The sequence below is a fragment of the Callospermophilus lateralis genome, chromosome 7 (genome assembly GCF_048772815.1).
Source record: "Callospermophilus lateralis isolate mCalLat2 chromosome 7, mCalLat2.hap1, whole genome shotgun sequence".
NCBI lineage: Eukaryota > Metazoa > Chordata > Mammalia > Rodentia > Sciuridae > Callospermophilus > Callospermophilus lateralis.
The window spans coordinates 119,955,974-119,980,684 of record NC_135311.1 but is presented as its reverse complement, the minus strand read 5'-3'; the positions used below and the strand labels follow the sequence as shown (position 1 = coordinate 119,980,684).

General features: G+C 46.9%; 1 protein-coding gene across 1 annotated transcript in view; it reads right to left on the bottom strand.

Moving 5' to 3' along the window:
• The window catches only part of Csmd2 (CUB and Sushi multiple domains 2), a 535,133-nt gene that overhangs the window by 229,431 nt on the left and 280,991 nt on the right, over positions 1 to 24,711 (bottom strand). Inside the window, exons 10-12 of the mRNA XM_076862996.2 lie at positions 19,789 to 19,910; positions 3,595 to 3,698; positions 2,763 to 2,875 (exon numbers count right to left, since the gene is read on the bottom strand). Coding sequence (XP_076719111.2) covers positions 2,763 to 2,875; positions 3,595 to 3,698; positions 19,789 to 19,910 — 339 coding nt within the window. The remainder of the gene's footprint in view (positions 1 to 2,762; positions 2,876 to 3,594; positions 3,699 to 19,788; positions 19,911 to 24,711) is intronic.

The window sequence follows — 24,711 nt, the reverse complement described above, 5'->3', positions numbered from 1 at the left end:
CATCTCCTACCCCATCTGGGTGGTCCCTGGGGCTGCCCCAAGGTTCTGCCATATGACATTGACTGAGAACCCTGAAAAGATGAACATAAAGCTTCCAGCACATGGTAGCTCTCAAGCAATGTCCCTTTTTTCTTCCAAAGAAGGCACACCAAACAAATCGAATGCCTCTTTCCCGTGTGACAGCCCTTCAATATCTGGGCCCAGCTTTCCATTCTCCCAAGTCTACCTTTTCCTCCATAAACATTCAGGGGTCCCAGACATTTCTCACAGGGATTGGCTTAAATCCTCTCCTTAGCCATCCCACGCTGACATCTCCACAGCTAAGCTCAACTCTTTGATTCCTGATCAGGGAAGAATAAAGAACAACTAACTCCTCAGGAAAAGCTCTAGCAGCTAATTTTTAAATATTGCTCCTACTTCGTTGTATTCTACTAATTTAGCTACGTCCTTAACCATGTAAATTTTATTTTAGATAGGGTCTCTCTGCTAAGTTGCTAAGGCTGGCCTTGAAATTGTGATCCTCCTGCTTCAGCCTCCTGAATAGCTGGGATGACAGGCGTGTGGCATTGCATGTGGCTTGAAACCCAGACCTTTTTGCAATCTCAAGCAACTGATACTGTCATCTCTTTTAAGCTTGAACTATTTGTGTTTTATTTAAACCATTGGGCAGATCAAGGGCATGTAGATGACACAGGGTTATCCCTCCCACGTTTGGGAGTATGCTCTGATGAGCATCCATGGAATTGCAGAAACAGGGTGGGGGGACTTAGAAATTTTGATCCAAATCTGTTCCCATTTTCAAAATACTGAGTAATGACACAGGACCTGCATCTATTCTTCTGATTTCTCACTGGGGGCTCTTTCCATGGCCACACAGCTCCTTGTGTATAACTATGTATCTGAACAGCTCATTCATTTAACTACCTACATAGTCATTGCTTTGCAGTTTCCAACATTTTAATTTTCATAGTTTTGATCTAACGAACTCTGCAGATATCCCTGTGACCTAGGTTGTATTGTTATCTCCATTTTACAGATGAGAAAACAGCCCAGAAACGTTCCAGGACCTGCCATAGAGTGGAAAGGGACAGAACCAGGATTTGCACTTTGTGACCCATGGTGTCCTCTGCCTGCTGTTCTGCTTCACCTAGACACGTGGCTCCCTATTCTTGGAACATTGCAGCCATCATCTTCCCCTGGGGGACACAGTGGGATGACAGTGTTAGCATAGGAAATATGGGCTAGCCTCTTACCAGTTGATTTGTATCTCCCAAAAAGTGACGTTAAAGTTCTAAGTCCTGGTCCCTGTCAGTAGGATCTTATTTGAGAATAGTCTTTTAGATATAATCAAGTTAAGACAAGGTCATGGTGGAGTAGGGTGGCCCTTCATCCAATATGCTAGTGTCATTATAAGAAGTGGAGGAAAGACACCTAAAAATGTGATGAAAAAGGCAGAGATTGGAGAGACACGGCTATAACCCAAGGGATGCCAAGGACTGTCAGCCACCAGCCAAAGCCAGTAAGAGGCAAGGAGGGACACTCCCCAGAGCCTCAGAGGAAGCACGCCCTGCTGGCACCTGGAGCCAACCTCCAGCCTCCAGATCATGCTAAAATATATTTGTTGCTCTAAGCTCCCTGGTTTGGTTGGGGAAGCCCCAGCACCTCCTGTGTACCCGACTTGGGAACAGTACAGCCCCTGGTATAGGAAGAACCTTTGGAGGAGCAGGTGTGTAAGACACACTAAAGCCACGCCTCCTTGCCCCTGTTCCCTGCCTTCTGTCTCTTTAGCAAACTCAAAGTTGTTTTGAGGACTTAGGGCTCATTTCCTTGGTGAAGGGTGGCTGATCCCTGCCCTGTGCTCCCACTGGCTGTCTGGGCCGCCATCTTGCTTTTACATTCATTTGTTTCCTCAGTCTCACTGCTACAGCAGAGGACTCAAGGCCAAGCCTTCATCTGGCACACCTGTTGCCCTAGGGATGGTCTAGTGGCTGGTACCTAACAGGGGCTTAACAACTACTGGTGAAATGTCTTCTCCTTTTTTGTGGGGGATGGGCATTAGCAGACATTGGCCAACAGGAGGTTTGGAAGCTCACGGAGGGGCGATGGTGGGATAGCACTTGGGCCCCAGAGTTTGTATGAAGTTTGTTTGGGTGAAGACCCTTGCCTGCATCCTCCTCAGGCTACCAACAATGGTGATGTCTATCCTTAGCTCTATGCTAGAGTCACTCACTCAGCACCATGATATCCAAATTGGGTGGCTTGGGAAGATAATGTCCCCATGTAAAGATTTTAAAAATAAGAGAGGCTCAGATAGATTATGGAGCCTTTAAAAAAGTCCACATGAGCCAGGTATAAATTGGGCATGGGATTTTTGTGTGAATCTGGCACTTGGGCTCAACATTTTAAGTGAATTATCTCAGAGAGTCCTCAAAAGAATGTGGGAAGGAGCTAGGGCTGGGGCTTAGCTGTAGAGCACTTGCCTAGCACGGGCGAGGTCCTGGATTTGAAACCAGCATCACATAAAGATAAATAAATAAAATAAAAAAGATACTGTGTCCATCTATAACTAAAATAAATTTAAAAAAAGAATGTGGGAAGCCCCCAAATAAAGGAGGCTGGATTTTAGAGAGGCTGAATAATGTGCCTGACGAAGCTGCACAGGGCGGAACTGGGATCTGAACCCAGGATTTGTGACTGTAAATCCAGACCCCAAGTCTCTGGCATCTGCAGTGAGGTTTATTGGGCTCTCCAAGGACAGTTACCTTCATATGAAGCCTTGAATCCCAGGGAGCTACCACTGCCATCGGTCTGAAAGAGGAGCCACATTTGATGATTGGTGCTGACGATGAGATCTGGGACCGATGTACCTGTCAGGCTGTCAGGAGAGAGAGACTCAGAGAGGTGCGCCCCACCATGGCACCCAAGTAAGATGACTCCCCAACTGACAACTTCTTGAGATCAGGGGGCTAGGCCCGCCCTGAGGCCCGTTGCCTCTGAAGCTGGGCCACATGCACCAAAGGGCAGCATTCCCCAGCTCTCAGGTGGGTCTACAAGTGGTGGCAGAGGAGAACTCATTGGCCCCAAGATCAAAGGCCCAAAATAGTGGAATCATAGGACAGCCCGCTACTGTCCTCTCCCTTGACTACACCACACCACAGGGGCCTTCCTCCACTCAGGAAACGGGGTCACTACGTCTATCTGATCTCGATTCTCTGGAACCTCCAATCTCAGGAGTCAGATAGTTGTGAACATGCTTCCCCTGGCTCCGTGGGAGGTCGCTCTGCCTTGGGGGGCCAGCTCTGGAGTAAACCCTCCTGGGCAGCAGACGTACGCATAGAAGCAGGCAACCATGCAGGAACCCCAGACTCGCCCTGGCCTCGAAGAGACTCTGGGCGCTTCCCATGTGAATTCCCAGTGAGGACCTGGCCCAGTGCTCCTCCCCACTTGGCAGGAGTAGACACAGGCAGCGGATTCCTGCTGAAGCAACCCTGCCTCAGCGAGGTGTGGGAGCCAGGGAGGACTCGGTGAGCCCCACCCTCAGCCAAGGTCCCAGTGCTGTCCCAGCCTCTGGATCACACACAGCACTTCACTTACATGTAGAGAACTGTCTTCTGGTCCCCATCCTGCCCACCGTCCCCGACAGTCAGGGTGTCGTAGCCCCTCTCCAAATCAAACTCCTCGAAGGCCAGCTTGATCACCTAGGGGGGAACAGAGGGTTAGCAGGGGCAGGGGCAGCGGGGGAGTCTCCCAACACCTGGAGGACAGCAGGAACTTTCCTCATTGGGTCCTGATGTCCACAGTCACTGTAGGCATATGGGCCATTTCTGTGCCACCCTTAGGACTGTGAACTATTTCTCTCTAGGCCACATGTCCTCTGGGGCCCTCTGTGTCTGAAGAAGTTCGCGGCACAGCTGCCTCATTCCAGGGCTGTCAGAGCAGCACCAGGCACATCTGGCCGGCTGAGATGGGATTGGACTCTGTCTTCATGCTCTACTGCATAGAAATCCCTGGGGGCTCGGTGGCAATATTTTAAGCCACGTGTGGAATCTCGGTTCCCTTGCCCCCAGGGGCCTGGAGATGCCTCCGCTAGTCTTTCTCTGCCTGCTTTTCTCCATCCTTTTTGTTTGTTGAATAAATAAATGTTCTCAGAAGGGGATTTTGACAAGATTCCTGCCTCTTAACTTCTCTCAGTCCTGTCTTCCACAAATATTTACCAGCCATATGCCAGGCCAGGGGGCGGGGCTTTCACAGTGAGCAAGACACTGTCCCTGCCTAGAGTGACAAAGGGGTCCAAGAAGTAGACTGAGAAGCACAGTATAGGTGACAGGGTGCTACGGTGGGGACTGGGGAGCAGAGAGGAACCTGCCACTGGGGCAGGAGAGGAGGCCACTCTGTAGAGGACCTGGTGTCAGGGGTCCATACTTCTTGGATCCCTTTGTAGAGGAAGGCGGCATCTGAGGGAACTCTGAAGGCTAAAGACTGTCAGACCAAAGTGTGTGGCTGGCAGAGGGAGGCGACACTGTGAGAAGGAGTTCCCAGGGCCTGTGCTGTGGCAGAGATGGAACATTCCGGAATGATCTGTTTGGTGTAATGACAGCTCTACCAACAGGCACAGCTGCCAGCTGCCTGGCTCCAGGGACCATGCAGCTGAGGCTTCAGTGCAAGGAGGTGACTCCAGAAGGTCCGGAAAGCAAGAAGTGTGCCTGGAGCTGGGTCCCAAAGGTCTTATACCTGTCCCCTGAAAAAAGTAGCTTGCTCTGGAGGGAGGTGACATCATCAGGTTGGCTGCTGGGCAGAAGTGAGGCGAGTGGTGAAGAGGGTTCTGGGCTTTGGGGTCAGCGCAGGTGAGCAATGGAGAGCGGTGGGTGGAGAAGAGGTCAGGGCCTAAGGACATTCAGGGCTTCGGGGCTGGGCTGGGGTGGGGGTATCTGGGCTGATGTGCAGATTTCTGGCTCATTCATGAAGATGGGATGCACAGAGTCACTTACTTCTAATGTTCAATCTGAGTCTCTTTTTGTCCATTTCTAACTGGCTTCAATTGACAATGACCTTCCCTACCCCAATGGGGAGGACAAGGTAGCTTGGCTTTCTACTCTACAACCCAAGGACTACACAATCCCTGTGAATCTTTTTTACCTTCTTATGACTGAGGCCTTCTGCAGGTTTCCTCTGTCCAAACCCAACAGCCCAGCACCCTTATCCTGCCAGGATGCCAGCAGAGCCTCACCCCTGGATGCTTCAGGCATCTCAGAAGCAAACTGATCTTGCACCCATTGATGAACCTGGTGCCCTCGGCATAGATGTGGGGCACAGAGAGGAAAATCTCTGGCTAAGAAGAGACCTAAGTATGTGAGCAGGTCTACAGGTAGACACAGGGGAAGGAGCAATCTCATTGGAGGAAGCTCTCTGGAGGAAGTGAAGCCCAGGCTGAGTTTGGGAGGTGAGTCAGAGGAGTCCAACAAATGGATCTGGAGGGGAAAGCAATCCAGGCAGAGGGGGCTGCAGAGGTGTGCAGCAGTATGGCTCTTTAGAGACCTGTAATGAACCTGGAGTTGTTTAATGGAGAAGGAAGCAGGGGGTGGCAACCTAAGGGTAGTGAAGAGGAGCCAGAATATGAAAGCTGTTTTCCATGCTAAGGATTTGGGGCTGTGTCCTAAAGACAGTTATGGAGAGTTGTAAGCCAGGCCTGACATGAGCTTTCTTCTTTAGGAGTAGCAGCACTGAGGGATGTAGGAAACCAGCAATTGCTGGGCAGTAGCGATGGTCCAGCAGAGGAGGCGATGTTAGTAAGGATGGGAGGGAATTTAACTATCAATAGTGGGTGAGAGGTTCCTTGGCCCTTTTAAGTTTCCCAACCAGAATGTTCTTTGTTGGCTAGTGGCTTCATCATGGAATCCTCTGCTTGGGCTGGAATCCCCGACTGCCCCCCAGCTCCCCCCCCACCCCCGTGGTCCTATCATGCAGAACATTTCCTGGAGTCTCATTATCTACCTGTTACACAAGGTGTGAGGGCCTCTGCATCTGCTCCCTATCACACAGCCTGTGTGACCACCTGAGCTCCTGGGCATCCCCACCGTGATGGCCTAATCAGGAGCAGGATTTACTCAGTCTCTTCCCTCTCCCTCTTGCCCCCTGGCAAATTTCTCTCGGTGAGCTCTGACTGGTGTGAGCTCTCTCTGACCACCCTCTGCAAGACGGGTTCTCCCTGCCCACACCTTCTGCTCTTCTGTTTCAGGACTTACCTACTGGGCTGTGATCTGTCTGTCCACCTGCCCTTTCGCTAGACCAGAGACTCCCAGAGGGCAGGGACAGGTGACATGCCCTCTGTACACTACTGCATGTCTGTGTGCCAGGCACACGTCAGGGGCCTAGAGAGTATTGGATGGCACTATATTTTCCAAACCCTTCCTGATCCTCCAGCATGGACAGATAGCCAGGCTCTGGGATCCTCACTGCAGTTACCATTTAGAGTAAAGGTGGGCAGTCATTTCCTGTCAATGACCAGATAGTAAACCTTTCCCCATGGGCTCTCTGTTGGTCCTGCTCAGCTCTGTTGGGATAGTACGAACACCGCCATACACATGTTCTTGAGTAGGTGTGGCTGCGTTCCAATAAAACCTGATTTACAAAACAAGTGATGAACTGGATTGGGTCCACAGGATATAGTTTGCCAATCCCTTAATCCTAGACAAATCATCTTTTCTTATTTCTTCACTGTAAGAACGGACACTAACTCTGTTGTTCCAAGCACATTATGTGAACTCATTTAAAACTTAGCAACAACAATGGCTACTTTGTCTCCAGTCCTGGAAAAAACATAATAGCTACATTGATCACCTGCCTTTTACAAATTTGGAAAGCCCAGGCACAGAGAGTTTAGGCAACTCGCCTAGGCTCACACAGCTCAGAGGCAGAGTAAGACTTACACCAGGCAGCTAGAGGCCAGGCTCTTTGTCACTTGGCTGTACCAGCAAGGTCTCAGGTCTGAAGACAGGGACCATACTTGTCCGCAAAATCTCCCTTAAGCTCTTTCTGGATCCTAGCAAGTGCTCAGCAAATACTTGCTGTACATAAAATGCAAGAAAGAGATGGTGGCTTCTGCAGGAGGAGGGGCCTGGGCTCTGCGGGGACTAAGGCTGTGCTCTGTCACCAGTCAGCCTCTTCCAGCCAGACCCTGGGCAGAGGACACTGCTCACCAGGCCATCTCCAAAAAGGGAGTGCATGATTATTAGGCCTGTAATGGGAAAATATTGCTTTGAAGGCCAGAACCCGGAGCCATAAAATGATTCACATCACTGGTTAGCGCTGCCATGGATGTGAACCACATTTCAGAGCACTGACCCTAATGGAGGAGTTAATTACACCGCGCAGCACACAGCACTGCAGCCTCAGGACGGCCCTGGTGCACCACGTAGTGGAGCTTTTTTTCCCCCTTCTCCTCTGTTTTGGCCATTGTTTAAAGACAGGATCCTGTAATGACTCATTAACTAACATGCAGATCAATCAAGCTCACAAAGCGCATCTGAGGCAGGAGAAATAGAATAGCCATGATCAAAGAGGCACATTTGTATACAGCTCAGACACCCAACTTACAGCCATTGGATAAATGAATAAACAAACCCATCGTCCAGGATGTAATCGCTGAGCACCTGCCATGTGCCATGCAGTGGGCTAGCTGCTGCCCATAAGTTATCTGGCTCGCCTGACAATTCAGCGCAGAAGCTAAATGCCAAGGACACGGTGCAGACGGTGAGTGCCCGAGGACTGCAGAGGAGAGGAGGACGGAAGAGGGTGTGCAGAGGAGGTGGGTGTACTGGGCCTGGAGAGTGGAGGAGAGCGGGGACACAGATCAGGCCAGGTTGTGAGCGTGAGCAGAGAGCAGGCAGGGCAGCAGAGGCAGGGGACATGGGGCTGCGAGATCTGCAGTTGGATTCTACCCAGCGGCCGAGCATTCAGGCTGGATGTCAGGGTCAAGTTGATGGGAAGCTGTCATTTAGCGTGAAGGGAGGAGCAGAGGCGGAGGGTCCAGGAAGGAGCTGGGAGGGTTTAGGAGGAGCGTGAGCCTGTATTCGTGGTGAACACTGGGGAGGGGATGGAGGGCTGGAGTCTAGACCCTCACAACACCTGCTCTGGGATGGAGTGGACCTTGAGGGACTGCACCTGGGCCCTGGGGTACATTCCCCCTTCCTAAGCTCAGTCCAAGAGCAGCCAAAGGACTGGGCTCCAGGCCTGCCGTCCTGCTCCCAAGGTCTGGGTGAGACTGCTGAGGAGCCCGCAGCTCAGGTGGCTGTTTGGGAAGCCAGAGTCCCCGCGGACCTGGACCGAGGCTGTTTTGTCTCATGAGTGTTTTTCTACAACAGCCTCTAACCGAGGGCTCTGCCTCTGGGGCCCGTCCTTCACTCTGTTCCCCAAACCCCCAGTGCCTCACTATCCCCTAGAGCAGGGACTGGAAACCGTGGCTTTCAGGCCAAATTGGGCTCTCAGCCTGTTTTCATGCGGTCCCTAGAGTTACATTTTTTTTTTTTTTACATTTTTAAAGAGTGAAAAAACAACACCCTGCAACAAAGAACTCATATGGTCCTCAAAGCCTAAAATATTTATTATATAGCTTTTTACAGAAAAGTTTGCTCTCTTCTGCTCTACAGCAATGGTTTTCATACTGGGTTCCCAGGCACCCCAGGATTTCATAAAGGTGCTTCAGGGACCACGTCAAGTTGGAGAACAAGCAAGAACTGGCAAGGCCCTGCTTCCATCAATATGGTTCCCTTTTGAGATAGTTCACATTGTGGGATTCTTTGACAGACATGTAGTTATTTACTTAATGTTTTCCCCTGTACTTGCTCTTTCCTAGGGGAACCCTGGCTTTCTGGGAGTGTGGCATTGTACTCAGCTGACTTTGTAGCTAAGGATGGATCCTTGACAGAATTCTGAGCAGTAAGACATGAGCTAGTGAGTCCTCAGGACATTCTCCTATCTTTCTCTTTGCTTTTCCTGGAATACAAATGTGAGGCCTGAGATGGGACAGCCTTTTTGTGATTATGAGGAGGATAATCACATACAAAGAATGATAGAGGGGAAAATACAAGATCCTGGAGCCTGAGGGAACTGCCAAACAAGCCCAGACTCTCTGTCTCTGCATCTTTGGTTTGTGGAGAAAATAAAATACGTGTTGTTTAAACTTCAGGGGAGGAGTTTGGCTTTTCAGAGCTCCTCCCCCAATCCCATGCCAATTCTACCTCCTTCACAGTTCCCCAGAACTCATCTCTGAGCTCCAGAAGGTTGACCTTGGCCACAGGCTAATGCTGTGGTTAATGGGATTCAGCTCCTGCAGGGAGGGGACTGGCTTTTCCTGGGTACAACCTGAAGGGTGCCTCCTGCCTGGGGTCGGAGCAGGGCTGGAGAAGGAGCTCCTGGGGGTGGCACAGAGGGAGGCCAAGGTGGAGGCTGAAGACTGAAACCTCAGGCACTCCAAGAAAAGCCTCCCTCCTGGAGTAGGGACTGAGAACTCCCAGAGGTTCTGGAACTTCCGTCAGTGCCTTGGGTTAGTTTCGGTGGTTCTGAAAGCAGTTGACCGTCTCATCCCCGTTTCCTTCACTCCTGATTGAGTGGTTCATCCACCCACCTAGTCATTGCACAGTTAACACGCATTTGCAGGTGCTGGGCTTTGGGGGAGACACGGACAGGCAGGATGAATGGGCCATGGACCTCAGAGACCTCATGTAGGAGAGGAGGCCACAGAGGGCCTTAAGTACATGGAAAATCTATGGTATGAGAAGGGCTCCAAAGCACGAGCAGGGGCCAAATCTAAGGGGCACAATCTTAGCCAGGAGAGCAGGTAGTTGTGGCTCCAGCAACAGGAAGAGTGTGTGGATGCACCAGGGCCTCGGCCAGGCTGGGGCTGGAGGAACACCGCCAAGTGAGGTAAAGGGAGATCACTGTGTAAAGGAAAGGAATCAGGTTTAGGAGTTGGGGGAGGCCATTAAAGGGTCTCTCTGGAGCTCCCTAGGCAGGAGGAGCAGGCATCAGAAGCATCCAGGGGAACCTCTCTGATCACCAGCGTCTCACACAGGGCTGGCACAGGAGAGAGGTGGGTAAATGTTTGTTGAATGAATAAGTGAGAGAACAAGTGGACCAACAAAGGCATTGCTGACATTTACACTCATGGTGATTACTTGCCTGGAGAGAGAGCTCTTCCTTGCTCTTTGCAGTCTACAAAGTGGAGAGAGGCAGGATTCACTCCAGGAGTGAATAATCAAAATGTTGTTATCTTTGACTTTGAAGTTCAAGGAATGGACTTCCTTTCCCTGCTTCTTCGAGGTCCCTCCTTCTGCCCTCCCCTCCTCATTCTCCCCCTCTCTCGGGCCTGTCTTGCCTTCTTTTCTAGCAAGGGTGGACTGACTTTCCCGATCCAATTCAGAGGCTCCTATGCAAATTGAATCACGTGTCTGCAGTTCATACTGAAAAGTTGGAAAATAGAGGCAGATGTGTGCAGGTGGGGGGCCCCCAACACAGGTCTGGGTTTCAGTCCTGACTGCACAAATGTCAGAAGTTCTTCTGGCTTCTTCCCCGAGGCTGAGCCGAAAGGTCCTCACAAGAGGAGGCCCCAGGACCACGGCCTGACCTCAAGCCCAACATGGGTGGAGATGGTGCCAGGGCTGCTCCTCCTTCCCCGAGCTCCTCTCTGCAGAGCCTGGTGCTGATGGGGGGAGAAAATAAACAAAACCCCACCCCTGCCTGCAGGGTGCTCCAGGCTGTGGGGGAAATAGATGCTAAACACAGCACAACGTGATAGGCAGGCAAACCAAAGGTGCCCAGGAAAGGCTGGAGGACAGAGCAAGGGGAAAGAGCTGGTGGAGTCCAAAGGCTTCTGGGAAGAGGACTGTATCTTCCGGGGGTGGGTAGTGGGGACAGGATTGCCTGGAGGAGAAGGGAAGGCCCGCTGGACAACAGTGCCCAGGCAGAGCTCTTAAAGGGCCAGGCATGTCTATGAACCAGAGTTCCATGTGGCTGAAGCTGGGGCTGCCTGAAGGGAGTTGGGGGCTGGGCCTGGGGGATGGCCTATGTTTTGCTGGAAGGAAGGGACTGTGATTTCTCATGTAAGCTTGGCTGGTCAGGGTCACCAGATGCTCTCTAAAATAAAGCTACCAAGCATTAGCCCCAGACCCCCTGAATCATCTCTGGGAGAGGATTAGCCTTTAAAGTCTCCCCAGGTATTTTGGCCGATGAGTCAAATTTGGCAGGCAGATATATATTAATATTAACATCAGATAAATATTGCAAGGACAAAGAGGAGCCCAGCTGCTGGAGGAGGGTGAGCACTGCCCAGGGTCATCCCTATCAAGGGAGAGGAGGGAGGCCGCATGTGCAGGAGGCCAGCATCATTGCTCTGAGGCTTCTTTTTCCTTTCCTGAATCCACCAAGCCTCTAGAATTGACTAGGGTGCTTTTATTTTACTGAGTACAGTTAAACTGCGAGCCTTCCTCCCCAGTGTGAACAGGTTTCTGGTTGTGCTCAGCTAAGACAAGGTTCACGCACCAGGTTCTTGACCGTTGTCACATCAGAGCCTCTGCTTTCTTCTCCTGGGGCCCAGGACATTCCCCAGTCCCTTGAGGCATAGCTGGGGGAGGTCCTACAAGGGAGATGGAGTTCCAGGAGGAATTCTCATGTCCACCCAAGTTCAAGTTCCTGAGGTGCATAATCCTTCCTTGATCCCGAGAAGACCAGGGACGTGCGTCCCACTCCACACTCCTGCGGGCAAAGTGCTCAGCCCTGCTCATGACAGCATCACCTCTCCCTGAAAAGGGACCCCTGCATCCTGGACCCCATTTTCTTCTCACTTCCTCCAGAACTTTCCTTCACTTACTGTCCGCTTTCTCCCACACTGTCACCATCTCGGTCCCCTTGCTCTCTCTGCTCTCAGCCTGCACACAATCTTATTTCCAATATATCAACAACCTGACATCTTAGACTGTCCTCAAGCTTTCTCTCCATCTGCTTCTGTCACATGCTATTGCCCAAATATGCCCAAAGGGCTGTCTATACTCATGGCCTCTGATGCTCACCTCCCACCAGCCTGCTCTCCCTCCAGAGCTATCTGTTGCTAACCCCAGAGCTCCATTCTGAAGGGTCTCCTGCCAAGGCCAAAACCAACAGTCTCTTTCAGTACTCTTCCATCAAACACATCCTAGTTGCAAATGTCCTGTTTCTCCATCGTACTCTCTTCCTATCTCTCCAACCACTCCTTCTGTTTCTTACACTATAAGCATGGTTCCTGGATCCATTCTAAATCTTCTTATTCTCTTCATTCTTTCAAAAAAATGTTATCCATTTCTTAGGCTACTATTCCTATCCATGCGCTAAAGAGATAATGCCCAAATCGTTCTCTTGAACCCAGATGTATTCAGAGTTTCCACCCAGTATATCCAAATGCTATTGGATGAACCACAGATACTTCAGGTAGACCATATTCATTTCCTTTTTGGCCTTGCAAAGCCTGTTTTTCCTTTTGTATTCCCTTTTAAACTCTCCCATTAGTCCAAGCTAGAAGTACTGAGTCATCATTCATTTATTCACTGACTAAATACATACTGAGTGCCTACTGTACGTCAGGCATTGTGTTGGTTCTTTGAGATACAATGTCGAGTTCAACTTCTCCTCCCTCAACCCCTACATCCAATCAGACACCAAGTTGCATTCCATCTCCTCAATCTCTCTCATCTGTTTCTTGCTCCGTGTCTGCAAAACCTTGGTGGATGCCCCTATTTTTTCTCCTTGGGTAGCTGGTCTTGCTCCCCTCCTTCCCCAGTATCCTCCTCTAGTTCCCTCCAGTGCTGCCAGAGTAATCTTCTGAAAACTTGAGACTTTCCCACTATTGCTCAGTTAGAAGAGAGGAAGAGGGCATGGCTCTGGTGCTTTCTAGCTCATTCCAGTGCTCCTAATTCCAGTTCTTCCATCTTCTCTGAGACCTTGTTCCATCCAACAGCATAGCATGGCTACTTAAGTGATTGAGCTCTGGAGCCAGAAAGAGTTGGTTTCAATCTGGCTTTACCAATTCCTGGCTGAGAGCTATGGCTGTTTCCTGACCTTTGACCTCTCCATGATCCAGTTTCCTCATCTCTCAAGTAGGTCTATTAAAAGCAAATTCATTGTGCTATTAAGAGAATGAAATAAAATCATTTACACAGAGGGCTTAGCTCAGTAGTTGGCACAGGGTAGACATTATTCAATAAAAGCTATTACTGTTGTTAACAACTGTCTAACACTTCCAGCTTAAAAACGTCTGTTTCAAAATAAGACCCAAACATCTTTGTCAGGCAGGCAGGCTCCTGTGATCTGGATCCTGCTGACCCTCCGTCTTTACCTTGATGCCAGCATGTTGGACTATTTTCAGTTCTAAGACACCGTTCCAAACCTCACGTCTTTGCCCGCACGTCCACTTTGAGACACTGATTTCCAAGCCCACTCATCCTTCAGGACTATGCTCAAATGTCACCACCTTTCTGAAAACTTCCCTGACCTTCCCATTAGTGGCTCCTTCCTGGTTTTCCCCTAGTACTCTGGATACACTGCCATCAGAACTTGCTTGAATTCTATTTTTTATGTACATGCCATCTTCAGTCCTCTATGTGAGATCCTCAGAGGCAGAAGTTGTGCCTGTATTCAGTGAATGAATGAATGAGTGCTCATCTCTGAAAACATACTGCCAACTGTTCTTTTCTAGCTGAAAGAGGTACCTGGGGTGGGGGTGGCAGGACATGCCCATGTCTCGCGTGTGGACCAGTGACATCACAGGGTTAGGAACTGCTCCTGCTTCCCCCATTGTATGAAGGAAGGCTTCTCCGACCCCTTAGTCTTAGTTTCTACACACTACTAGTTACATTGTGGCCTGTTGCCCCCCACCTGGTGCCAGGATAGGATGGGGCTCCCTCAGCACTTCCCGAAGACCACCAAGGACCCTTGGAGATGCTGGGAACACTCTTTGCATCTAAGGGAGTATCCTTCAAAGGGATGGGCTTCAGGAGCCCAGGCTGATGTGATATCTCCAGGAATGTCTGAGAGTGACCAGCAAGGCCACTGACCTCCACACACTGGCCTAGTAGAGGCCTAATGGGAATGAATCAAATTGTTTCTTAGGAAATTCCCAGGCCTTGCCTAGAATTCCCCCAGATCTCATCAATATCAAACAAAGATAAGTGTCTTTGACAATGTCCAAGGAAGAGCCCTCTGGTCAACAATCCAATAACCTCATGGTAGAAAGTCCTTCTTTTGGTCTTGCCTCCACTCTCACCCGGTGTGGCTGAAGCATCCTTCCCCCAGACTAGGTTCACCATGAAATGGTTTAAGAAGACGTGAGTCCTTTGTAAAATGCTGTGCAGAGGAGATCTGCTTCCAGTGTTTCAGTACTGTGGCCTCAGGCACTTGAACCAAAGGATTTTGAAGTGTTAGGTAAAATTTAGAAAGAGAAAAACATCTTTTTACAAGTTAGTGTTATGGTTTGAATTGTACGCTCCCAAAATTGAGATGCTGAAGCCCAAGTTCCCCACCTGACTGCATTTGGAGATGAGGCCTTTGGGAAGGAAGTTGAGGTTAAATGAGGTCAGAGGGGCCAAGTCCTAATGAGAGAGGATTGATATCCTGTGCAGGGAGGAGGAGAAGGCAGAGGGCTGTCTCCACCAGCACATGGAGGAAAGGCCATGTGAGGACATGGGAGGAGGCGGCCTCAGCAGAAACCAAATCTACCAGCGCCTCAATCCTGACTTCCAGCCTTCAGAAATGGGAGAAAATGAATGTAGTTTAAGTGACTGCCCGGCTGGGGTGTCCTGTTACAGCAGTCTGAGCAGACTCACCTCAGGAGGAATTCTGGGAGCCCACCGCACAGGGAGGGTAGGGACCCAAGGTGGAACTCGGAGCATGAGGTCGGCTTTGGCCTTGAGTGCATGATAAAAAGCTGGTGAATTCATCTATCAAAATGAATTCTACTGTCATGTACAACTAAAAAGAATCAATCAATAAAAAAGGAGAGTGAAATTTAAAAAATAAAAATCTGATGAAGCACAACTTTGGTTTTCTTGGATTCATGGAGAAGAAGGGACAGGAGCCAAAGACCAGGGCCTTCAGGGTACAGATTCTATTAGGATACACCTGCATAGGATGTGCGGGGGTGGGGGGGGGCGAACTAGAAACAAGCCTGTCTGCCTTCTCTCACGTCCCTACCACTCTCTGGGTAGACCTGGAGGCTCCTTCTCCGTTGACAGGGAGAGGAGAGAAAACAGAAAACTTCTGCTGAGAATCCATAACTGACCCTGGTTGGCAGCCTCTATGTTACTTGAGGGGTTTAAAACCCTCATGCTGAGAACCTGGTCTGCAGGGGTTTCTGTCTAGTGATGACCTCAGCACCAGGCAGAAGAAAATGCAGACCTCTTCTGCAAGAACCCACCTTCTACTCAGGTCACAAAGGATTTCCAAAGAGCTAGTTGATGATTCTAGTCACACAGTTACCCAATAAAATTACCCAATAAACAAGGAAACAGGGTTCTGGGAGAACCATGAAAGGGGAGAAGAGACCACAGAATCGAACTTGCAAAGATCTCAGATATTAGAATTAACACACATAGGATATAAAATAAATAGGTTTAAAATATTTAAAGAAGAAGGATCCATACATATTGGTAAGAATTGAAAGACTGTAAAATACGATTTTCTTATTTTAAATGTTTTCCTGTGGATTTTTTTGATTATATAGATCTATTTTTTAATTATATATTTCTTCCATCGTCATATAATAAAACGATTTTCAAAAAATTAAAAAAAGAACATTTGAAAAAAACAAACAACCAAATAGGATTTCATAAAATGGAAATTCTAATATTTTGAAATTAAACTAAATCTCAAGTGGGTGAATTTAACAGAGGTTAGATACAGTAGATCAGAGAATAAGTAAATGGAATGAGAGGGAGAAAGTATGAGAGAAGTTAATAAATAAAAACATATAGAGTGAGAATGATGCATTTATCTTGTCAGACTTCTGGAAGAAGACAAGAAAACATAAAGGAGAAACAACAGTTGGAAAGATGATGGCTAAATATTTTCCTGAGCTGATAAAAGACATAAACTATGGATTCAAGAAGCTTAATGAATTGAAGCAGGATGCTGAAAACTTATACTCCAACAAATTGGAAAACCTAGAGGAAATGAATATATTTCTAGACAGATATGATCTGCCAAAATTGAATCAAGAGGATGTAGGAAACCTAAACAGCCTCATCATTAGCAATGAGATAGAAGCAGTAATAAAAAGCCTTCCAACAAAGAAAAGCCAAGGACTAGATGGATTCCCAGCTGAAGTCTATCAGACCTTTAAAGAAGAATTAACACTAATGTTCCTCAAAATTATTCCATGAAATAGAAAGGGATGGAACACTTCCAAATTCATTCTATGAATTCAGGCAGGGTAAATACAAAAATATTCACACATAGACATGACGGTGAAACTGCAAAACACAAAAGACAAGAAACACATTATAAAAGCAGCCAGAAAGATGTCAAACAAAGGAACAACAATCAATGGAAAGCAGCAACGAAAGCTCGAAGGCATGGGACAATATCTCCATGTGCAAGAGCACGTGACGGTCTCCTGAAAATCAAATGTACATGGAGGGCCCGTGTTCTTTCAAAAATAGGGGGAAAGAGGCTTTGGAAATTAAGAAGAAGTAAAAAAGTTCACTATGAACAGAAAAAAATGAATTCTAAAGCAGGCACCTTGAGCAGAAAGTAATTCCAAAGGGAAGAACTGATATGCAAGAAAGAATGGTGAATGAAGAAGTGGTAATATCTCTAGGGTGTTTTAGGGTAACTCAAAGAATAGAAACAATTCTATAATTTAAATGGTCTCAATTCTCTAGTTAAAAAGATAAATTATTAGACTAGACTTTTAAAAATCCAGTTATATGAAAAACATATAAAGCCTAAGTAAGTAGAGGTTGACAGTAAGAAAATGGAAAAGATTTATTAGTCAAAGACCGAAAGAAGGCATGTCTAAGAGCTGAGGGTGGGGAAAGCTTTAAGGTCAAGGGCATCACTACAAATAAAGAGTCATTACATTGTTATTTTAAAACTGTTCAATTCTCCAGGAAGATAATTCTTAACTTGTATGCTTTAATGACACAGTTTTGAAATTATGTAGCAAAAAATCGACAAATTCAAAGAATTACAGACCAATCCACTATGGGAAGATTTTAATTTTCCTTCTTTTGCAGTGGATTGATCAAGAAAACAAACAAAAATATCAATGAGACTATAAAAGACATAAACATTATTAACATTCTTGATGTAATGAACATGTTAGAAGACAAAAACTGTCATTTAATTTTTCAAGTACACATAGAATAAATGTGAAAAAAATTATTTCTCATTCAAAAAGCACATATTAACAAATTTCAGATGATTCAAAAAACAGACAAGTTTCTCTAAATACAAGTTTTATAAATAGTAACAAAAAGCTAGAAAAATCTTGTTTGGAAATTAAGAAATACTTCTCAATGATTGAAAGATGAAACAATAATAGAAATTGGAAAATACTCAGAACTAAACTATTATAGAATTGCAGGCATTGAAAATTTTGTAGGAAGGTAACCAAACTTGGTTTGGGAAGGGAATTTATAGCCTTAGATACTTAAATAAGAGTGAAAAACATAATGAATTATGCATCAAAATTAAAATGCTAGAAAAAGAACAACAGAATACAATTGAAGGAAGGAAATAATTGAGAGCAGAAATTGATAAAATAGAAAATAAATATATTAAAAGGAGTATTGATAAAATCAAATTTGTTTCTTTGAAAAAACTAATAAAGATAAAACTTCTGGGAATATTGATTTAAGAAATAAGCAAAATAGGAATGAAAAAGGAAACAGAAACACAATAAGAGGGATCAGAAATATAATGAGATGGACACACAACTTTATAGCCAATAAATTTGAAATATTAAATGTAAAATTAATATTTAAAATCGCCTCAAGAAACAAACACACAGATGACCTAAATAATTCCTTAGTAATTATATGTATCAAATCTATAGTCTAAAGTCTTCCAACGAAGAAAACATCAGGCCCAGAAAGTTTTCTGAATAATCCTGCCAAACTTTCAAGGCAACAGTCATATCAATTTTCCAAGGGACAGAAAGAGAAGAAATATTCTCCATGCCATTTTATGGAACTCATATTATTTTGGTACAATGGTAATGTGAAAACAAACAAAGAAAACCCTACCAATCTCACTAACAAAAACAAATTATTAGATAAAATGTGCAAATTAAATATTGTCACCTACACAAATGCCAGTACGAAATGACCAAGTTAGGTTTATTCTAGGTCTGTCAGGTTGGTTTAACAGAAAAGCCTACCAGTGTAATTCCTTACACTAGGAGAATAAAAAAGAAAAATCAATGATTGTGTCAATAGATACAGAAAAATAGCTTGATAAAATTTAACATCCTTTCTCAATAACAGTTTGCTCTGAGCAAACTAGGATTAGAAAGGAACTTCCCCAATTCCAAAAGGAGTATCTGGAAATTAAAAACAAACTTCAGCAAACATCATATCTAATGGCAGAGAAATAAAAAAAAAAATTCTATTTAACATCAAACAATGACAAAATTGCCCACCATCATCACAATGATTCATTATTATATGGAAGGTTCTAGTCAGATCAATGAGGCAAGAAAAATAATAATTAAAAAAGGGCAGAAGGACTCAAAGGGAAGAAATAATGTCATCGTTCTCTGGAGATGATGACCATTTATGTAGAAAAACCCCAAGAATACATCCAGATAAATGATTACAACAAATTACTCTATATAAAAATCAAAGTACAAAAATCAATTGCATTTCTAATAACAACAAGTAACAGGTAGAAAATGCAATTTAAAAGGTATGACTTTTAATACAGTTAGGAGTTTCTATACTAACAAACAGAAGACAATTAGGAGTTAATGTGTTAAAAAATGTATAATATCTATGATGGAAAAAAAAGAAAAGCACACAAGTTTATTGAAAGCCATTAAATAAACCCTAAGCAAACAGATATACTATACTCAGGTATTAGAGGACTCAGTATCGAAAGACAGCAATTCTTCTCCCATTGGTCTGCAGTTTTGATATAATTAAAAGAAAGATTCACCCAGGTTGTTGTGGACCTTGGTAAGATGTAAACATTTATAAAAGAGAGCAGAAGACCCAGGGGGAAAAAAAAAAGGTAAATGGGAAATAAACATATGAAAAGATGCATACAGCAGTGATAAACTACACCCAAAATAGATGGATTTTGAGTGAAGTTGGTTAGCACACAGTACATACAACATGATCATGTTTATATGGATCAAATGCTGGCATACAAAACAATCCATTTAGGGACATTCACTTAAGTGCTAAGTATGAAAAAAAAAGCAAAGGAATAATCAACACATGGATGAGGCAGTGCTTACCTCCAAGGGAGCAGGGAAGGGGCTGGGATTGGTGACAGCCAGGTGTCACTAAGGTGACTATGACTTTCCCCCACTTAAGCTGGGAGATGGCTATGCAGGCATTTGTTGTGAGATATTATCTATATCTTGTTTATATTTTATGAATGATTTTATTTATTCAATCCGTAATAAAAAAAAAAAAGTTTAAAGGAATTGTTTGCACAGAAGTTCCACCACCAGGCTCTGTGTTTGAAATCCCTCGTAGACCAACTGTCCCTGACTTGGCGCTGCCCACAGGACCCCCCACGCACCCCACCCCAGAGCCTTACCTTGGCGGGGTTGAGGGCTGTGATGATCCACACGCAGTGCGCGTTGTTGTCATATTGAATGGGGAAATTGGGGGAGGTGATGATGCCTGAGGGGCCTCGAAGGTGGGCATCACACATGCGGGCTGCGGAGAGGAGACGGGAGACAGGCCTCTTCAGTTTAGTCTAGGTCTAGTCCCCCTTCCCGCCTCCCACTTCCAGCCCAGAAGAGACCCAATCTCTACAGTCCCACCCCAGAAATAACCTGCTTCCTGCATCCTTCCCTGATAGCTCTCAGCAGGCTCAACAGGGGACCACAGTCTCTGGAGCACTGGGGTAGGGGCAGGCAGGCCCCACAAGCCTTGCCCTGCTGCTCTGCAGGCAAAGATGCATTTCCAAGGCAGGTTAAGTGCCCTGAAGCTCCTGCCCACATCCTTGACTCCACTGAGATCAAGCAGCTCACCTTCAGCAGGAGGGTGCAGACGTGCTGCCCTCAGCTGGTTGGGTGAGGGCACCTATGGACCTGCCTCTGTTCACCTGGCTGTTTTTCCCTATTTTCATTAGAGTTCTCCAAACAGTTAGTGCTACTCTGGACCCAAGTCTGTTTACCTAGGAGTCTGACCTCATGCCAGGTCCTGCCAGCCCTCAATCCTTCCATCTACAAAACTGCAGGTCTCCTGAACTAGAATCTCAGGATGTCCTTGTCAAGGCCACTCCACTAGGTCTCAGAAGGCCTGTGCCCAAGGACCCTGCCAAGGTTCCCGACTCAGCCCAGTGCTGGGCACCAGAGTGACTTCAGTGCCAACCAAGTAGTTTCCAAATCCTTCCCCACACTCAGCCCAGGCCCGAAACACGCTTTTGCCAGGAAGTGTAAAGATTCAAGGTGAATTAGAAGAAGTGCTCTCCTCAAGTAGATATAAAGTGTTATCAATCACAGCTTAATCTAATTAAGCTCTTTAAAATAGCTTCTAAACTAATTAGATTAAGTAGTGATTGATCACAGTTAAGGTACGACATTGTATCTGGGTGTTTGCTTTCTTTAAAAACGTGCGCCTGAGTCCCGGCCACTTCATTCTTCAACGTTAGCGTGCAGCTATTTTAATAAAGGGCTCTAGGAACCTGCTTTGTCGCGGCCCACATGGCAATTTATCCTAATTGTGGGCAAAGTGCCTAACAGGAAAGAAAGAGTGAGCAAACTCAACAGGCCTAAGTATATAAAATGAAAGTGGTGTCAAACCTGGTTTCCACTGACGAGCCCAAATGTCCTGGAGCTCCTCTCCACGCTGGGACAGGGCCATGATAAACCTTTCCCGGGAAACCCTTCCCAGGGTCTGGGAGCAGGCTGCATGGCTCCCAGACGTAATGAATCTCTTCCCGTCTCATGTACTCATTCACTCCAACATTTATTAAGTGCTTATTACGGTCCAGCCAGAACATGGGGAGAGAAAAATGCCCGACACCATTTCTCCTCTCTAAAGGGCCAGAGAAAATGTGGGAAGCGGGCATGGGAACGTTTACGATAGAGCCGAGCAAGAGCTGCAACAGGGTTGTCTGCAAGGGGCTTGGGTAGGAATCGCTCCCTCCTCTCTGTAGCTCAGTCCCTCTGGTCCCTCTGTGAGTCCCTCCTTCCAGCGGCTCAACCTGTCCTGCACCTGGGGGATCCCCTGCTCCCCTGGGAGGAGCTCAGATATTGACTGAATCGAGTTTTGACCCACACCCACTCCCCAGGTTCCGTCACGGGTCTCTGATTTCTCCTTTAATCATGTGCTGAGAAACTTAGATGCACAGATGGTACTTGATGTCCCCGGGGCCCAGGGCAGGGTGGCATGGTGGAGAAGAGGTGAGCCTTTGGGGCTTACCAATGTCCCCTCCCGGGTCTAAGTCCATTTGCTGGTTGGTTAAGCCTGGGTAAATTAGAAAACCTTTCTGGTTTTGCTTCATCTGTGAGTGATAACAACTCCTGGAGAGGAGGCGAAGATGAAATTATATGAGATGATAGACATGAAGGCTCCGCCCAGAGCCTAGGACATTGTTAGTATTCAACAATGGGGACCCAGGACTACCAGATCAATGCCATGTTTATCCCTTTCTCTATGCCTAAGATTTCTCTCAAGGCTAAGGAGCTTTTTTTTCAGCCTCTCCTGAAGTTTCTTTATATAGGCTTTTTCCTTTGACTGCATTTGAGACTGACAAGATCATTAAACCAGTTAGAATAAGATAATGAAAACCCAAACCACGATCCCATCCCATGGCTGCAGAGAGGACCTGTGGATTCAGAACTCTAGCCCTGCAGAGAATCCTTACAAATCTCCGCCAGCACCATCTTCCACCTCTTCTGGAAAATCAGATCTGGTTGCCAAAACCCTCAGCTTAAGACTCAATTTATCCTGCACTTGTTTCCAAGAATTAGATGCTGTTTGCAGTCTGTTGAAATATGCTGGAGGTAATTAGAGAGAACAGGTCAAAAAGGCATTTCCCACTTTAAGGGCTTGGAGGGGCTTAATTAAAATATTACAATCTGCAGTTAGCACGAGGCACCTTAAAATAGGCTCTGAATAGAGCTTTAGCTACTTTTTTCCCTTCACTGTTCGGGCAGACAGTCTTCCCCCTGAGCAGCCAGCTCCTGGGATCCCACCAGCAGGTGGAAAAGCTCCTTACCGGGACCCAGATGGGCTGGCAAAATGGTAGGTACTCAGACAATGTCTGAATCAATGAGTGAACGTCTCTTTGTGCTTCTCTGTTTGCCTTTTCCTATTGAAGCCTCCTCTGAGTAGCTTTCAGGAGAGACTTCTGGGCTCTGCGCCCCTCCCCCTCTTCCTCTGGTCATCACTGTGCCATATAATGCGAGAGACCACTGCACCCGCCGCCAGCACTGGCACTGGAGAAGGGAACTGCTTGCTCCCAGAGGCGCAGGAGTCCCTCTAGCCTCCTAGATTTCCTCCCCATCATGCTCCCCCTGGCACCGTCTGCCTTCCCTTGCTTCTCCTACCACTGATCTTCCTCCTTCCTTGTCCACTGTCCCCTGGAACCATCTCCCCACCACCCCCAAGGTGGACAAACCCCTTGGGGTGTTGTGGCTGCACCATTTTTCAGAACCTCCTGCCCCAACTCAGGCCCTGACTGCATCCCACCCCTCTCCCCAGGCCACTGTTTTCTCTGCAGCCCTCTGGGCTGGAGGTCGCGCCCCTCCCACCTACTAAGCTGCTGGCGGTTCATTTTGGAAATGATTGCTAAGCCCCAGAGTTCACTTTGACCCATCAAGACCTCCGCTATGTTGACACCAATGTCTTCCCTCTGCTCACCAGCCCCCTCCTTCTGCTGCACCCAGCTTATACCCCATGGTCCCCCATTATGGTCATTTCCTTGTCACCCTCCTAAGTCCCTTGCCCTCTTCCCTTTCATCAGTTGCCTGGAAGCCATTGGTTGGGAGGAGCCTCTCTGCCTGCATTCTCTATACCTGCCCCTACGTGGTTGAGATTTGCTGGGGAAAAAAAAAATCACAAAAGAAAGAAGATTGATGTCATTATAAATTCATGATTTCCCATTGCAAAGAAAACTAGGTCTCACCCAGCAATCCTGCCATTTAGCTCTTGAGCTCACTTCCATCCTGCTCAAAGACCCTTTCATGCCTCTGACAGGCCCCTGGGCCTCTCCCCTTCCTCTCCCCTCCCTTGCTCTGGGCTGGTGGTCTTGTCTCCTCCCCTTTGAAGGAAACAGAAGCATTTAGCAGGCATATCCTTGCTCTCACTCCTCAAGTGTGCAGTTCTATCTCTTGATGTGTTCATTTTCTTTCTTCTCCTGTCCTAACAGAGGGGTGGTCCCTTCTTATAGAGGACATCCCTTTTCATGACATCTCGTAACCTGCCTTCTCTGGTCATACCAGGGCCCCCCTGCCCAGGCCATCAGGTAAGTTTCACTCTCAGCGCTTCAACTCAACCGCCCATCCCTTCCTCCATTGTCTAAGCTCCTGGCAGTGACTTTGGTCTCTATGCACCTGTTGTCCTCGATCCTGGGCCGCTGTAGCCTTCTTGCCCCCACCTTTCTCCCCTTCTCTTGACCCCCTCTGACCCTTCTTCCACTGCCCAGTCTGACCTCAAAACCACTCACCAATGCCTTTAGTTCCCTCTGCACTCTCCCGTGTGCTCGGGGAAATGCCTGCTTGCGTCAATTCTACCATCCACTTTTCTATTCCTGATTCCAGAGGCCACGGGAGCCTCCAGGAGAACTGTGGCATTACCCCAAATTCATGGTTTGCCACCATAATTAAAGCTCCAAATCACTCTTCTCCCTTCTCCCTTTGGTTTCCTGTCTAATTCTCTGCAAAGACAACTTCAAACATTCCCCACCTGCTCAAGCCAGATACCCATCTGGTCACTTTTCAGCTGTTATTATGCTTGACCTCTCTGGAGTCTGTTGATCCCATGGACCCTTCTTTGATTCAAGGATGCCTCTTTGGTTTTCTCCTGTCTCTCTGACTCACCTTCCTTGAGTTCCTGCTCCATTAACTCCTTCAAAGAAGTTGCCTAAATCTGGGTGATGGGTATATGGGAGTTTCTTTGCACCTTAAATGAAACTTTTCTATAAGTTTACAATTATATTAAAATAAAAAGTTACCCCCAGTGTGGGGAGGTGGTGGTGGAAGGGCAGTTATTCTGTATGGTCTAACCAACACTCTGAAGGATGGGCAGGAACAATTTTCAAGTGGAAGAAGCCTAGAGCCTCTGGAGTCTGGATTTGAAACTCAGATCAACTGATGATTGGCTTTGTGCCCTTGGGTAAGTTGCTGACCAGCTAAACGTGAAATATGGTTATTGCTACTTCCTCATAAAGAAATTATGAAAAATGCCTAGTGCCAGGCTTTCGACAAGTATAAATAGCTTAATAAATGGGAGCTTTGTCATTAGCACATATAGGTAAGGGATTCGGGGACATTCTTAGGGCTGGAGC